Genomic DNA, 18,712 nt, shown 5'->3' on the forward strand with positions numbered 1-18,712 from the left:
CTGAGGGTTGAAGGGGAAGGGGGAGGGGGGAAAGAGGTGGTGGTGATGGAGGAGGGCACTTGTGGGGAAGAGCACTGGGTGTTGTATGGAAACCAATTTGACAATAAACTATTAAAAAAATAAAAGTAATAGCAAAATATTATGCATTAATACACAAATCATACTTTGTGAATAATAAGTATATTTTTCAAAACAAAAAGCATGAGTGAAGAGGATAGCATTGTTTTTTGTTTTGTTTTGTTTTATAGTTTTGTAAATCTCATTCTTTTCTGGCTTAATAGAATAAAGCTGGGCTCTCAAAAAAATAAAATTTGAATTAAAAAATAAAACAAATATTACCACTTCCAAAAACCTTTTCTTAATCTTTTTCTATTTCTTTTGTAGTCCTTATATTATCTAATAGATGATAAATGTTGGTACATTTGCCTTACTCTCCTACTGGAGTACCTGATGGTAGGGGATTCTGGATATTTCCTGTAGTACTTAGCAAGCCAGTTTTTTAAATTAATAATAGATGTTTAATAAAAAATTATTGCTCAGTATTATATAAAAATACAAAAATGGTCAGATTTTTAGAAATCTGCATAATTACAGAACTATGTTAATTAATAAGGGTCCTCTTTGCATAGCCAACAAAGAGACATCAAAATAAAAAACAAACCAGAGAACCTATAAGCAATCAGAGTTCTTGTGACTTCTTAAGTCATTATCATCTTTCATGTGATAATTATCTTCCAATGGTTTGCCTCAGCTGTGCCCTACTATTTGCTCTTATTTGTCATTAAGGTTTCACATATTATTTATTTTCATTCTATAGCATTTATGCAAGAGGCAGCAATGTAAGCTCCCTTGCCTGTGATTCTTCCCACAGATAATAGAAAATAAATTGCAATTAGATTTTGGTAATTGTATATAATTAGCTCAAAATGAGTTGTTAATTATAAAAAAGATGTTTGTCGCTTCCTCATTATCTCATTTATTTTAGTTCCAAATTCTTAATGCCTCACTTGAGTAAGTTTAATATTTTAAATACACATTTTTAATACTAAGATAATTTAAATTTCCAAATAAACAAAATTTAGCTTAAAATTAAATTTTACCTTGGGAGTTCTACTGGCAAAAATCAAAGAGCCTGCAAGGCAGAAAGAAGGTCATTTCCAACAACAATTCTTGATTATATTTTCTGAAATCAGCAGACACTTTTGTTTAAATAATTCTTCAAAGACTCCTCAAGCTGTATGTACTCTCTCTTGACTCTCTCCCTCTTTCTGGGGTTAGTGGAGATAATATTATTTTCATAGCCAACTGAATCAAGGAGATAGATGAACTCATCACCTTTACTTCTTTGGATCTCACATTAGATTAAATAATTTAAAAACTACTGAGTAAGAATTCTTGGCTTTCCAAAGACTGTCAGACTTTGCAGGCAGTTGCCAGAGTTTATTCAAACTCTTACAATGTAGATAAACATTTTAAAAGGCCTACGGTATTATAAAAGTCATATTAGAAAACATTTTTGGAAACAGTGTATAGTTTGCCTTATTTTTGTCATAATTGGAACGCAGGACATGAATGCCCAGATGAACCTCAACTTTAAAGGCATAGACATCTCTTGGACTGGAGCATTAGTTTGTAAAGCATTCACTACCCTTCCCTGAACAGCAGTAATGCAAATTTTGATAAATTACTAGCAGGAGTATGAATTGAATGTAGAAAAGAAAATTGGCAGGGAATCTTACAATTTATAACTATAAATTATATCAAAATACCTTTATGTAAAAATAGCCTTTGACTTATTTATTTTGGGGAATTTATTCTTAAAATATACAAGTACTAGAACATAAGACTGTAAGTACAGTCATGCTTGTTGCAACCTATGCATAGTAGTAAAGAACTTGAAACAACTTGAATGTCCAACAATAAAAATACTAGATAAGATATAGTATATACAGAAACCACAGACTATTATGCCTTAATATAAAACAAGTTAGTGTTTGTATTAGTTTTCTATTGATACTATATGAATTATCACAAATTTAGTGTCTTTGATAACACAAATGCATTATTCTGTAGTTCTGTAGGTCAGGAGTCTGACACAGGTCTCACTGGGCTAACACGAAGGTATAGGCAGGGCTATGTTCATTTCTAGAGGTATTAGGGGATAATGTCTCCTTGCTCATTTGTGTTGCTGGCAGAATTAATTTCCTGGCAGTTGGAGGACTGAGGTCTCCACTACTATACTGGTTGTCAGCTGAGGACTGTCCTAAATTTCTAGAAGCTCCCTACGTTCCTTGCCTTGTAACCTCCTTCCTCCATCTTCAAAGCTAGCAATGACAGGTGAAGTTACTCTTATGCTTGGAATCTCTTCTCCTTCCATCCCATCTCTCTGACCCAAAAAGAAAATATTCTCCACTTTTTCAGGACTTGTGATTATACTGGGCCCACCCACATAATCCAGGATAATCTCCTCATCTCAAAGTCTGTTCCCTTGAGCAAATCTGCCAAGTTCTATTGCCATGTAAGGTAACATATTGAGAGTTTCTGGGGATTAGAACACAGAAATCTTTGGAGAGCAATTATTCTGCTTACTACAGTTCTCTATCTAAAAATCTGATAGATAACCATTAAGTACTGTTAAGTGTGTTTGGGGGGGGGTAATTAACAAGTAATATGTTCAGTTTTATCTCAAATGTTTATTGATGTTATATATAGATATAGACATGGATACATAGATATATAGATACAGATAGGCATAAAGAAAGGTAATAGAAGGATACAGATCAGTGTGCTAACTGACACTAATTCAACCAGGATAGTCAGGATAGGGAACGGAATAAGGAAGAAGCGAGGACTATTTTTTCTTGATTTTTCTTTGGATGTTTTACTTTTTATGAGAAAAAATGTTTTTCTTTTGAAATTTCACAAAGTGTAACTAAAAATAAGCTGGAATATGATACATTGGGCCAGATGGACATAACAGATATATTTAGAACATTCCATACCAAAACAGCAGAATTCACATTCTTTTCAAGTGCACATGGAACATTCTCCAGAATAGATAATGTTACACCAAAAAACACATCTCAATAAATTAAAAACATTGAAATTATATTACATCTTTTCTGACCATAACTAAAACTGAAACTAAAAATCAGTCACAAGAAAAAAATTGGGAAAGAACACAAAACAAACACATGGAGGAAAAATAACATGGTACGAAACAATGAATGGGTCAACCAGGTAATCAAATAGGAAATCAAAAAATACATAGAGACAAATGAAAATGAAAACACAACAGTCCAAAAGCTTTGGGATGCAGCTAAAGCTTTTCTAAGAGGAAATTTTGTAGCAATTATGACTAACCAAGAAATAAGAAAAATCTCACATAAACAACCTAATCTTATACCTTTGGAGCTAGAAAATAAGAACAAACAAAACCCAAAGCCAGTAGGAGGAAGGAAATTGTAAAGCTAGAACAGAAAAATAAAATAGAGGCTAAAGAAACAATAGAACAGATGAATGAAACTAAGAGCTGGGTCTTTGAAAAGTTAAACAAAATTGATAAGACTTTAGTCAGAATCATCAAGAAAAAGAATTAAGACTCAAATAAATAAAATCAGAAACGAAAGAGAAGTAACAACTGACACTACAAAAATACAAAGGATTATAAAAGAATATTATGAAAAAATATATACCAACAAATTGGACAATCTAGAAGAGACAAATTTCTAGAAACATATAACTTTTTAAAACCGAATCAGAAAGAAACAGAAAAATTGAATAGACTGATTACTAGCAATGAAATTGAATCAGTAATCAAAAAATTCCCAAAAAACAAAACTACAGGACAAGATGGCCTCACGGGTGAATTCTACCTTACATTTAAAGAGTTAATACCTATTGTTCTCCAAACAATAGAAGGAAAGCTTCCAAATTCATTCAATGAGGGCAGCATTACCCCCATACCAAAACCAGATAAAGATACTACAAGAAACTTACCCACCAACCCCCCAAAACCAAAAAGCAATACCAAACCCAAAAAACTACAGGCTAATATCTCTGATAAATTTAGGTGCAAAAATCTTCAACAAAATACTAGGAAACTAGGGGCTCCTGGGTGGCTCAGTTGGTTAAGCCTCCGACTTTGGTTCAGGTCATGATCTCACGGTTTGTGGGTTCGAACCCCGTGTCAGGCTCTGTGCTGACCGCTAGCTCGGAACCTGGAGCCTGTCTTCAGATCCTGTGACTCCTCCTCTCTCTGACCCTCCCCTACTCATGCTGTCTCTCTGTCTCTCTGTCTCTCTGTCTCTCTCTCTCTTTCTCTCTCAAAAATAAATAAAAACATTTAAAAAATTAAAAAAATACTGGGAAACTGATCAAACACACTACAGAAAAAGAGAGCTGGGGAGAGTGAGGGACTTTGATCATGAAAGACTATTGAATACTGAAAACGAACCATGGACTGAAGGGGGAGGGGGAAGGAGAGAAGGGGGTGATGGTCATGGTGGGGGGCACTTGTGGGGGAGAAGCACTGGGTGTATTATGAAAACCAATTTGAAAATAGACTATTAAAAAAATCTTTCACCACTATCAAGTATGATTATTCCAGGGATGCAAAAATAGTTCAATATGTACAAATCAATCAACATGATACATCACATTAATAAGAAAACAAATTAAAACCATATAATCATCTTATTAAAAGGACTACTATCTAAAATATATAAAGAACTTATAGAACTCAATACCAAAAAAAACAAATAATCTGATTACAAATTGGACTAGAGAACCTGAATAGATATTTTTCCAAAGAAGAATACAGATGGCTAACAGACACATAAAATGATGTTCAACAATACTAACCATCAGTGATATGGAAATGAAAACCACAACAAAATACCACCTTATACCTGTCTTAATAGCTAATATTAAAAACACAAGAAATAATAAGTATTGGCTAAATGGAGAAAAAGAAACCCACATGCACCATTGGTGGGAATGCAAATCAGTGTAGCCTCCATAGAAAACAGTATTTAATATTTCAAAATATTAAAAATAGAATTACCATATGATCTAGTAATTCTACTACTAAGCATTTACCCAAAGAAAACAAAAAACACCTACTCAAAAAGACACATGTACTCCTGTGTTTATTACAGCATTATTTACAATAGCCAAGATATAGAAGCAACCCAGTGTCCATCTATAGATGAATGGAAAAGAAGATGTGGTATATATATATAATGAAATATTACTTGGCCACAAAAAAGTATAGAGAATAAGCAGAGGGTTACTGGAAGGGAGGTGTGTGGCAGGATGGGTTAAATAGGTGAAAGGGATTAAGAGTACACTTATCTTGACAAGCACTGACTTTGGCTTAGGCCATAATCTTATAGTTTGTGGGTTCGAGCCCCACATCGGGCTCTGTGCTAACAGTTCAGAGTCTGGAGCTTCTGATGCTGTGTCTCTTTCTTTCTCTCTGACTCTCTCCCACTTGTGCTCTGTCTCTCTCTCTCAAAAATTAATAAACATTAAAAAGAATTAAAAAAAAAATAAACTAATGAACAAAGGAAAAAAGAGACAAACAAAAAACCAGACTCTTAAATATACAGAACAAATTGATGGTTACCAGAGGGGAGGTGGGTGGGGAATGGGTGAAATAAAAGGGATTAAGAGTATTTTGATCTTGATGAGCACTGAGTGATGTATAAAATTGTTGAATTTATATTATACACCTGAGATGAATATAACACTGTATGTTAATTATGCTTCAATTTTTAAAAAGTGGAAAATGAAACAAAATGTATAATATCAACACATTGCATACATACTCATAAAGAAATGCGATCTAGAAGTTATATACCAAGACTGTCTTTAGAAGATGAGATTATGGGTATGTGTTAATTTCTTCTTGTGGCTTATCTGCATTTTACATATTTTCTTCTACCACAAGCAAGGAAATACATAAGCAGGATTACAGAGGACCCTAGGACGGATATCTTAAAAAAAAAGAAAAAGAAAAAGAAAGAAGAAAAAAGGGAATATAGCAACAAAAGAATGCAATGAAGATATGACAGAATAACTAATGTGACTAAAAATATTCAGGGAATTAAAGTTTCTGGATGGTTTGGGAATAACAAGACATGAGAATCTAAGTTACACAGGTTAGAAATTTTTGTGTTTTGTGCACTGCTATATCCTCCAAAGTTTAGGATGTATCTAACACCTGGCTGGAAACCTTATAAATATTTGGGTGAATACACAAATGAATGATTACAAAGAAAATTAAATAAGGCATTTCTAAGCTTTAGAGAAAACAGTTATGTAAAAATTAAATATAGTAATCATATAGTACATGGCCCAGCTATGTATAAAATATATACAGCCTTATTGTAAGTATACTGTAATATACTTATACTGAGAGGAAGAAGGAAAAAACATATCTGTGGGCATGGACATTAAAGGGAAAAGAGGAAAAGGGAGAAGGAAGAAATGGAGGGAAAAGTGAGAAAAGAGGGGGAGAGCAAACAGATGGTTACCTGTGAGAACTAAATCATTATTTTTCATAGCAGAAAGTCAATAACCAATGCCTGCATAAGTCTGTTATCCAGCAGTATGGATATAATGCTAGAAGAAACAGATAAACAAGAAACATCTCAAACAGTCAAAACTTTTTCTCTCTTAAAGAGTGAAAGTTGGGAGTACCATTGCTCCAAAGTATAGGCAGCTGCTATTTTGCATAAGTCATGTTTAACTGGTTGACTTTTCAAAGTATGTGCAAGCTTGAGATCAACAGCAATAAAAATTAAATAAAAAATAAATTATGGTAAGTCATAAAGAAGCCAATACTATGTGATTCCACTTACATGAGGTAACTGGAGTAATCAAACTTACAGAAACAGCAGAAAGGCGGTTGCTGGCAGGGAAATGTGCAGTAGTTTGGTGGGTACAGAGTTTCAGTTTTGCATTGCTTACATAGCAATGTAAATATACTTCACACTACTGAATTACAAACTAAAAATGGTTCCAAAGGTAAATTTATATTATGTGTATTTCACCCCAATTAAAAGATTGCAAAATTGTCTGAAATAAGAATTATTCGGTTCTGCTTCTAATAATAGCTGAAGAGTTTCTATAGGTCCCCAACTCCCATAGTTAACAACATAAACTCGGGGAGAAAACAAACAAACAGAACTGATACACTGAAGAGTCATGGAAAACATGCAGAAACTGGAAGAGAACCAGCACTCGAAGGAGCACAGAGGCACTGGGAGAGTCCTCGATTTCTTTTTTAATGGCTTTCAGCTGAAGGTTGGTCTTAAAGACCCAGAGAACAGAATCTGAGCTGACCAAAGCACTTGAAAAGGGAAACATCCCAGAGAGGGCGAGGGATGGAGTAAAAGCCTCCGATTCTGTGTAACAACCCTGCCAGTTCGGGCTGATGGCTGAGCTACATGCGAATGAAGCGGACTCAAGCATCCATCCCAGTTAAAGTTTAAAAAACTCAGCAGTGATTTTCACTGTTACACAAGGGAGATAGGGCTTGGGATTTGAATTCAGTCAATTTAACTGCTTGCTAACACACAAAAATTAACATTGCTTAGAGGACTATAATTGAATTCTAGAGTCATTCACAAAACCAGGATACAATAAAAAACTGCTAAATGTATAAAGGAAAACATGACCAATCCTCAAGATTAAAGCTGATCAATGGAGAGAAGACCCAAGATGTTCCAGATGTTAGACACAAGCATTTTAAAAGGAAAAATATGTTTGTAATGAATAAAAAAGGAAATTTCAGCAGAGAAATAGAAGAATACAAATGGAAATTCTAAAACTGAAAAATCCAATATCTAATTAAAAAAAAATCATTCTATGGGCTTAACAGCAGATTGGAAATGAACTTGAGAGCAGATCAATAGGAATTACCCACGATGAAGAATAAAGGAAAAAAAGATTCTAAAAAATTAGCAGAGAGTCAGGAACTTCAGTAAAAATCTAATACACCTGTAAATGAAATCCAAAAGGAAGGAAGGAAGGAAGGAAGAGAATACATAAAAATTTTTTTGAACAAATAATGGCAAACAGTTCTTCAAATTTCATGAAAAGAGAATTCTCATACATAGCTTTGATGGTGAAAACTGATTTAACTTTTATGGAAAGCAACTGGGCCATTTGAACAAGCATCTTAAAAGTACTGATATGCATTTTGAGTTTGTAGTTCCATTTATAGAATCCATACCAAAGATATAGGTAGAGATGAAGTAAAAAATTTATTCTAGAAAGGTTCTTCAAGCCATAATTTATAATAGTGAAACCTTATATTATCCAATAATAGACTAATAGATAAATATTGAGCAATACTTGTCACAAAATAAATTTGTTGAATGAATTAACATCAAGTTTTCATAAAATAAATTATATCAGAAAATGTTAGTGAAAAAAGCAAAAATTAATATTCTGCATAAGTATAATCTCTATTATTCAAAATAGAATATTATTGTAAAAGAAAGATAGAAAGAGGCAGAGGCTCAAAGGATCATCTCTGAATGGTAGGACCATGAATGATTTTTATTCTTTATACTTTTCTAAAAAATTTTATAGTGAGAATGCATTTATTCATATTATCAGAAAACTGTACCTATATAAAGCTGTAAAAACATACCAAAAATATCCTTAATATCTGTGCCTTAATGTCTGTATCCTACATGTTCTTGCTTTTACCCACCCATAACTCAGGTTTACCTTGGTCCAGAGTCATCCCCATTCATATCCAGATTGAGTCCTTGGGCTTTAGTGGCAACAAGTTCTCTTGACTTACATACAGCTTGATTTCTTAACCTGAAAAAAAAAATGGTAATCCTTGGAAGACCAGATTCTTTCAGATAGACCTTAAATAATTATTTTCAAATTAAAAACTTGATCTGTTGGAGCGCCTGGGTGGCTCAGTTGTTTGAGCATCTGACTGTGGCTCAGGTCAGGAATTTGAGCTCTGTGCTGACAGCTCAGAGCCTGGGGCCTGCTTGGGATTTTGTTTCCTCTCTCTCTGTCCCTCCTCTGCTAATGCTCTGTCATTGTCTCTCTCAAAAATAAAATATTAACAAAAAAACCCCTCTCAATCTGTCAAAATAAATGGGTACTTCCTAAATACACACATGATGTAAATAAAATAAACAAAAAGAAGTTATACAGGAATCAAAATTTTCTTTATTTACAGAAGAGTTGGGGAAGACTGAGTTGGTCAGTATATCATTTAAAACCTCAACATTATAGGGGCTTTAGGAGTACTTTAAGTTTCTTCATTAGAAACATCAAGTTTTTTTCTATTCACTCCTAAGCAAGTGTATTTTGATTACCAGAGTCTTAATGGGAATTCTAGTAACACTAAGTATCACTGACCCTGCCTATTATATCCATATTTCTCATATTGGCAATTCAAAGAACTGGGGCTATGTTTCACTGACCAATGTGTTTTCTTAAGATCACAGAAACAGGAAGAAATTCTAATCAGCAATGCTAACTAGCCCCATCCTCCATGTGCTGAGGAGGGAAGGCAGCTAAAGAAATTAGAATGTTCTACTAGAGTCTAGATGGCAATTAACCAGTGACACCTTTTCTACCCATTTTCTAAGTTTTTTAGAAATATTCTCTAGTTCATTTTTAGAAATGAAATCTGTAGAAGTATATTCTTTAACTATGAAATAAAACCATGAATAGGTGAAAATATTATTAAAACGGCATTATCATTTCCATCATTGTTAAAGACATTCTTCTAACTGCCACTAATTATGCACAGTAATAAATAAAGAAAAATATGTAGGGGGCACCTGGATGGCTCAGTTGGCTAAGTGTCCGATTCTTGGTTTTAGCTCAGGTTATGATCTCAGTTTGTGAGATTGAGGCCCACCTGGGGCTCTGAGCTGATAGCATGGAGCCTGCTTGGGATTTTCTCTTTCTCCCTCTCTCTGTCCCTCCCTCACACTCTCTGTCTCAAAAGTAAATAAACATTTACCAAAAAAAAGTAGATTACCCTCTAGGAACTTAAATTTTATAATAATATTTGGTAGTAACATATAGGTAGGTGGGTAAATGCAGAGAGCAGGGAAGCTATACTTCTATCAGACAAAATAGACAAACCAAAAATTATAAAAAGAGACAAAGAAAATCACTACATAATAAAAAGGTTGATACATCAAGAAGATATTAGCAACTGTAAATATATGTGTACCTAACACAATAGCACCTAAATGTATTAAGCAAATACTATATATCTGAAGGGAGAAACAGACAATTCAATAACAGGAGATCACTTCAATACCCTACTTTCAACAATGGAGAGATCATCCAGATATTAAAGAAACACTGGACTTGAAATATATTTTATATAAAATAAAACTAACAGACATACACAGAGCATACCATCCAATAGCAGCAGAACACATATTTTTTCAGGTATAAACAGAACATTTTTCAGGACAGATCATGTTAGGTCACAAAACAATTCTTAGCAAATTTAATAAGACTGAAATCATACCTTTTCCAAACACATGTTATAAAACTAGAAGTCAATAACAGGATGAAATGGGAAAATTCACAATAAATAGAAATTAAACAACACATTCCTGAACAGCCAGTGAGTCAAAGAAGAAATCAACAGGGACACCAAAAAATATCTTGAAACAAATGAAAATAGAAACACAACATACCAAAATTTATGAAATGCAGCAAAAACAGTTCTAAGAGGGAAGTTTATAGTTATAAATGTCTACACTAAGAAAAAAGAAAGATCTCAGGGTGCCTGGGTGGCTCGGTCAGTTAAACATATGACTTTGGCTCTGGTCATGATATTGCGGTTCCTGAGTTTGAGCTCTGCATCAAGTTCTGTGCTGATGGCTCAGAGCCTGGAGTCTGCTTGGGATTCTGTGTCTCCCTCTCTCTCTGCCTCTCCCTCACTCACAGTCTGTCTGTCTGTCTGTCTCTCTGTCAAAAATAAATATTAAAAAAATTTAAAAAAGAAAAAATTGAGATCTCTAATTTTAGTATATGTGCTGCCGAAGCAAGCACAAAAATTGAGATCTCTAATAACCTAGAAGTATACTTCAAGGAACTATAAAAAAGAAAAACAAACCAAGGCCAGAGTTAGCTGAAGGGAGGTAATAACAATGGCCAGAATAGAAATAAGAGACTAAAAAAATAATAAAAAGGATTACTGAATCTAAAAGCTGGTTTTTTGAAAGGATAAACAAAATTAACAAACTTTTAGACTAAGAAGAAAGAGAGGACTCAAATAAAAGCAGAAATGAAAGAGAAGACACTATACCTGATACCACAGAAACGCAAAGGGTCATAAGAGGCTACTATAAACAGTTATATGCCCAAACACTGGATAATCCAGAAGAAATGATAAATTCCTAGAAATACACAACCTACCAAAATGGAATCATGAAGATACAGAAAATCTTAACAGACCAAAAATCACTAAGGATTAGATTAAACCAGTGAGCAAAACCTTATGACAAAGAAAAATCCAGGACTGGATTCACTGGTGAATTCTACCAAACATTTTAAGAAGAATTAATACACATCTTTCTAAAACTCTTCCAAAAAATTGAGTAGGCAGGAACACTCCCAAATTATACAAGGCAGCAATATCGTGATACCAAAGCCAGTTAAGGACACTACAAGAAAAAAAATAGGTCAATAACTCCAATTAATATAGATGAAAAAAAAACCTCAACAAAATACTATCAAATGGAATTTACCACATTAATAGAATAAAACATAAAAGTCATACGATCATCTCAATAAATGCAGAAAAAGCATTTGGTACAATCCAACATCCTTTCATGATAATAGCTCTCAAGAAATGGAGTATAGAAAGAACATAACATGGGCGCCTGGGTGGCTCAGTCGGTTAAGCGTCCGGCTTCAGCTCAGGTCATGATCTCATGGTTTGTGGGTTCAAGCCCCGTGTCAGGCTCTGTGCTGACAGCTAGCTCAGAGCCTGGAGCCTGCTTCAGATTCTGTATCTCCCTCTCTCTCTACACTCCCCTACTTGTGCTGTCTCTCTGTCTCGCAAAAATAAATAAAAAACATAAATATATATATTTATATATAAATATATATGTATATATACACACACATATATAAATATATACACACATATATATGTGTGTGTATATGTATATTTATATATAAAGAAAGAACATAACATAATTAAGGTTCATATATCAGAAGCCCACTACTAACATCATATTCAATGGTGAAAGTTTGGAAACTTTTCCTTTAAGACCCGGGACAAGACAAGGATCCCCACTCTTGCCACTTTTATTCTACATAATACTGAAAGTACCAGCCAGAGCAAATAGGCAAGAAAAGCAGATAAAAGATACCTCAATCAAAAGAAAAGTAAAATTTTGTGTCTGTTTTCTGACACATCTTATGTATAAAAAACAATGAAGATGCCATCGAACAACTGTTAAGACTAAAGAACAAATACACTAAAATTGCAGGATACAAAAATCATATGAATTTCTATACACTAACAATGAACTACATAAAAAATAAATTAAAAATCAATCCCGTTTACAGTTGCATCAGAAAGAACAATAGGGGCGCCTGGGTGGCTCAGTCGGTTGGGCCTCCAACTTTGGCTCAGGTCAGATCTCACGCTCGTGGGTTCGAGCCCCGCGTCAGGCTCTGTGCTGAGAGCCAGCTCAGAGCCTGGAGCCTGCTTCCAGTTCTGTGCCTCCTTCTCTCTCTGCCCCTCCTCCTCTCATGCTATGTCTCTCTCTGTATCAAAAATAAATAAAACATTAAAAAAAAAAAAGAAAGAACAATACACTTAGAATAAATTTAACCAAGGAGGTAAAAGATCTTTACACTAAAACTATAAGATAACTGTTGGAAGAAATTGAGGAAATCACAGATAAATAGAAAAATGTCTTGTGTTCATGGATTAGAAGAATTAGTTGTGTTAAAATGCCAATACTACCAACAGTGACCTACAGGTTGAATGCAATCTTTATCAATATTCCATTGGAATTTTTCACAGAATTAGAAAAAACAAGTCTAAGATTTATACAGGACCAAAAAGACCCCAAATAGCCAAATTAATCCTGAGAAAGAAAAAAGCTGGAGGCATCACACTTACTAGTTTCAAACAATACAAAGCTATAGCAATCAAAACAGTGATGGTATAGTGATGGTATACAAACAGACATAAAGACCAACAGAATAGAATAGGAAGTCCAGAAATAAACTTGAGCATATATGGTCAGCTAATCTTTGTTCAGCGTACCAAGAAGATGCAATGGGGAAGGAACAGTCTCTTCAATAAATGGTGTTGGGAAAATTGGATATCCACATGCAAAAGAATGAAAAACTAATTTGAACTGGATTAAAGACTTAAAGGTAAGACCTAAAACTGTAAAACTACTAGAAGAAAACATAGAGAAAAACTCCTTGACATTAGTCTTGGCAATGAGTTTTTGGCTTTGACACCAAAAGCTCAGGCAAAACTAGTAAAAATAAGTGAGACCACATCAATATAAAAGGCTTCTGCACAGCAAAAGAAATAAATTATAAAAATGAAAAGTCAACATATAGAGTGACAGAAAACATTTGCAAATCATATATATATATATATATATATATATATATATATATATATATATGATCTCTCTCTCTCACTCTCTCACTCACACACACACACACACACACACTCACACACACAGATACACACAGGGGTTAATATTCAAAACATACAAGGAACTTACACAACTTAATAGCAAAAAACTCCAATTAGCCTAATTAAAAAATTGGCAGAGGCACTGAAAAGACATTTTTCCAAAGAAGACATACAAGTTGACTAACAGGTACATGAACAGTTGCTCAACATCACTAATTGACAGTGACATGCAAATCAAAACTACAGTGAGATATTGTTTCACACCTGTTGCTTTGATCAGAAGGATAAAAAGATAACAAACGTTGGGCAGGATATGGAGAAAAGGGAATTCCTATACACTGTTGGTAGGAATGTAAATTGGTACAGTCATTATGAAAAACAGTATGGAGGTTTCTAAAAAAAACACAAACCAACCTTAAAAACAGAACTACTATATGATCCCACAATCATACTTCTGGATATATTTTTAAAGAAAATGAAGTGAATATCTTGAAGAGATATCTGCACTCTCACATTCATTGTAGCATTACTCATAATGGCAACAACCTAAGTGTCTGTTACCACATGAATGGATAAAAAAGATATATAAAAATATATATTATTCAGCCATGAGAAAGATGAAAATCCTGACTTTTGTAACACCATGGATGAGCCTAGAGAAACATCATACTAAGTGAATACATGAATATACCAAAATATGTTAAGACATAGTTAAAACAGTGCTGAGAAGGAAATTTATAGCACTAAATGGTTCTACCAGAAAAGAAAAAAGTCTCCAATTAATAATCTATGCTCCCAGCTTAAGAACTTTAAAAATGCAAGAGCAAAATAAATCCTACACAAGCAGAAGGAAGAAAATAATAAACAAATGAATGAAATTAATAAACAAGACCAGGATTACCTTGATACCAAAATTAGACAAAGACAGTACAAAAAAGGGAAAAATACAGACCAAAATTCTTCACCAATACTGATGCAATGCCCTTAATAAATTAATAAATGGAATTTGGTAACGTATAAAAAAGTATTTTACACTATGACCAAAGGGGACTTATTCCAGGAATGCGACACTAGGTCAATATTCAAAAATTAACAAATACAATCCACCATATTAGCAGGCTAAATTTTAAAAAAGTCACATGATCACTTTAATTGATGCATAAACAGGATTTGAGAAAATTCAACAAACATTCATGACAAAAACTTTATATAATCTATAAACAGAAAAATTGATAAATTAAACTTTATCAAAATAAAAAAATTTTGCTCTGTGAAATATCCTTAGTAAGATTAAACAGACAAGCTACAGAATAGGATAAAACGTTTGCAATCCACCTATCTGAGAAAGGAAGTGTCTAGCATATATAAAAAGCTCTCAAAATTTAACAAACCTCAAGAAGTCCAAATAGAATATAGGCAAAAGTTACTAAAGAGACAATTTACCCAAAAAGATGGAAGTAGAGCAAACAAGCAAATGAAAAGATTTTCAACATCACTCGCCATTAGGGAAATGCAAGTTAAGACCAGAGCGAAATATCACTACACACAGATTAGAAAAGGCAAAATAAAGTTTGTGACAATTCCAAATGCTGGTAAAGACATATTTTATACTAAACGTAGTATATGCTAAGTATATATTTAATTTTTTAAAACTAAATATACACTTACCATATGATCTAGCAATCACATTCCTAACTTTTATTTGTAGAAATGAAAACCTTAGTCCACACCAAAACTTTTATAAAAATGTACATAGCAACTACTCTCCTCGTTATAGGCGAAGAACCAAGTTGTTCTTTAATAGATAAATGCTTAAACAGATCATGGTATAGCCATATCATGGACTACTACTCTACAGTCAAAAGGTACAACATATGTTACAATCTAGATGGATCTCAAGGGCATTATACTGAGTGAAAAAAGACAGCATTGGAAGTTCATACACTGCATAATCCCATTTATATGACAATCTCAAAATGCCCAAGTGATAAAAAAGGACAACAGATTAGTGGTTTCCAATGGTTAAGGATGGCAGGGGCAGAAGAGGGTGGACAACTCAAACTGGGTAATAGAAGGAAAACCTGGATGCTGTTGAAATACTTCCAATAGTTTGATTGTTGTGATGGTTACACAAGTCTACACCTGGTAAAATGGCATACATTATACCAATACTGATTTACTAATTTTGATACTGTATTACAGTTATGTAAGACACAGCCATTGGGAGACACCGGGAGGACCTCTCAGTACTATTTATGCAACTTCCTGTTAATCTATAATTATTGAAACGAAAAAGTTTATAAAAGCTCTATAAATATGGATAAACTTTTACAATTTATGCATAAGCAAAACTTGCTGAAAACCTGTTTCATAGCTCTCTCATCTAAGCTAGGATGATCAAGAGAACAATCAAGACTTTATTATCATTCTGCAGCATTATTTTAACAAATAGAGCTGTTCAAATGAACACAATGCCTATTTACTGCCATTCTGTAGCATTAATTCAATAAATGTGCTGTTCAAATGAACATGAAACCTATTCTAAAATTATCCATTCTCTCCAGCTGGACTATGCCCTCTTTAATGACCACATTTGATTCATTTCTCTATCCTAAGTGCCTAGAGCCATTTCTCATATACCGTAGGCATTCAATAAATGTTAGTTAAATAAAGTTACCAAGAGAGACTAGACATTAACTGGAGGATTAGACATTGGGGTCATCAAACAGAAGCAATCTTTTGGCCTCTGGTGAAAATCTTGTTATAAGAGCCTTCATTTTCAGTTACATTAAGACCCTCCAGCCTTCGACAGTGAAAAATAGAACTGCCTGATCATGAATAAAGAGAAAGAGAAAGAGTACTTCTTGCTCCAAGTAAAGTATTACACTAAAGGAAAAATTTCAAGATGGAACTCTCAAAGATATTAGAATAAAAAAAATATTGGGCAGAATCTGTAAGTGAAAGAAAATTAACTCTAAGAAGTAAAAGAATATGACATTCATACTGAGTGTGTCTGTATAGGATGTATGTGTCTGCATAGAACGTATGAATATATACCAAGGGGAAATGGTAAGTTTGATCAAGAAGGAAATGGCAGGGACATATATACATGCACTTCCCTATGAAAACTTGTAATTTACTATTTATATATTTACTTACTTATTTTGAGAGAGAGAAAGAGAAGGGTTTAAATGTGGGTAAGTTTATAGGAATTGGTTGTTGAACAGGTTATGCTTCATGATGAGAAAAAGTTGAATTTAGAAGGCTCTTATCATTTGTTACATTTTATATTATGGTGCATAGACATAAATATGGAGTGATGACACTTATCTCTCTGTTCACAATCTGATTACACATCCTGAAGTCTCAAATTTTTACTTAATGCCTAATAGTCTCTACAATGACCTCGAGCAGAGGATTCAGTGTAATAATATCTTTCAAAAATATTCTCTTTAGAATCCAGCAAAAGTTACAATGGACTGCTCAGAGGTAGATATTATAAACTACCCTTTGGAAATGTAATGTTCCAATTCTTCCAAAGAAGACATGGAATTTACTTAGTTGTCATAGGTAGTATATAACATCACGAAGCCAAGACCCCAAGGAACCTCTGTGCCTTTGCAACTTTATATTAGCACAACAGTCATTTTACACTGAGTTCTCCAAGCCACAGACATTACTGAGAGAACAGGCAAGACTCACCAATTATAATCCAGTCGAGACTGATGAAGCTGCTGCTGTTTTAGGAGAAGCTTTGTCTCCTGCTGGGTTAGCAGATGCTGAAGGCGCTCTTTTTCGATTTCCAGCTCCATTTTCTGAAGCATAAGTTGGTGCCTTCTATTTTCTGAGAGTTGCTTTTTGACATCAGTTTCACTAGACTGCTGTGTCCCTTGACCACGCAACAGGGATGCCCAGGAAATCCCACAATTACTGCATGATTCCAGATGTGTTTTGGAATATTGAGGGGCCATGTGTGTAGGCTGACTTTCATGAACATGATCATTGTTTTCAGAAAGTCTAGGACCACAACACTGACTGGATGGAGTAGGCCTCAGGTGTTGGCATTCTTTCATCTTCAATTCCGCTGGTGGGGCTTTCTCTGTAGGAACTGCATCTACTAGTTTTTTCCCAGGGGATCCATAATCACACGTTCTGGTCTCTAATGGCACCCTGTCTAGATCCTTTTTGGGATAGTGAAAGTCTGCTGGTTTCAAAGAATTATTCCTAAACTCCACAAGGGGTTCTGAAGCAGAGTCCTGGATTGCAGACATAGGCCTCTGCTTGGTTTGGTAACAAGTTTGTGATTTGGCTACACTCAAGTAGGAGCCATCCAGTTCCCCAGCTGAAGACCGAAGAGTGCTTTTCCTATTGGATACCTAAAGGGAACCAAAAGATCATTTGTCAAATAAGAGCACACTGAAAGGGGTTCTTTTGACTTTTCAGAAATCAGTGATACACGTTTACCAAAACAAAGCTCTTGTTTTGTCTTCTTAAATAATAAATGATAGTATTCACACAGTTCAACAGACATGTGCCACATAGCTAAACCCATTTTCAAACAATCTACATTTCAGTAAATCCATAAGGAAGAGAAAAATAAAGTGCTGCTATTTGCTGCTTAAGCAAGATCCCAGGAGTTGCAAATAACAAGTTTTTACATAGAATCAACTTTGAGAAGAGGCAAAAGCATTAATTGTTAAGGTCTTAAAATGTTTATTTTTAAGTACTATGCCAAGTCCACTCAGCCTCCTTAGATACCCTTTGAAATGTCCTTTGATTGTCCATTACACACAATGAGATTTGATGTAAAACAGTTCATCTTATACTGAAAAGGATGTTAGTTACCATGAGAAATTTGATTTGTTTTTATAAATATCTTTAGAACACACAGATAAGCACCATGTGCTTATCCAAGCACTTTCCAAAAAATATGATTCTAATCAAAAGCAGTTATTTAAATACAAAACATATTTAATTTCTGCTATAAACATAAGTGATTTTTCAATTAAGCTGTTCGAGTGA

The 18,712-nt window shown here is 34.0% G+C and overlaps 1 protein-coding gene across 3 annotated transcripts in view; it reads right to left on the minus strand.

Annotated features, from left to right (window-relative positions):
- Positions 1 to 18,712, minus strand: part of KIAA1328 (KIAA1328 ortholog) — a 336,176-nt gene that overhangs the window by 112,137 nt on the left and 205,327 nt on the right. For all 3 annotated transcript variants that reach the window (XM_029921484.1, XM_029921482.1, XM_029921483.1), the window contains 2 exons: positions 17,393 to 18,066; positions 8,746 to 8,841 (listed from right to left, as the gene is read on the minus strand). In XM_029921484.1, the coding sequence (XP_029777344.1) occupies positions 8,746 to 8,841; positions 17,393 to 18,066 (770 nt within the window). The remainder of the gene's footprint in view (positions 1 to 8,745; positions 8,842 to 17,392; positions 18,067 to 18,712) is intronic.

Source organism: Suricata suricatta, chromosome 14 (genome assembly GCF_006229205.1).
Source record: "Suricata suricatta isolate VVHF042 chromosome 14, meerkat_22Aug2017_6uvM2_HiC, whole genome shotgun sequence".
Taxonomy (NCBI): Eukaryota; Metazoa; Chordata; class Mammalia; order Carnivora; family Herpestidae; genus Suricata; species Suricata suricatta.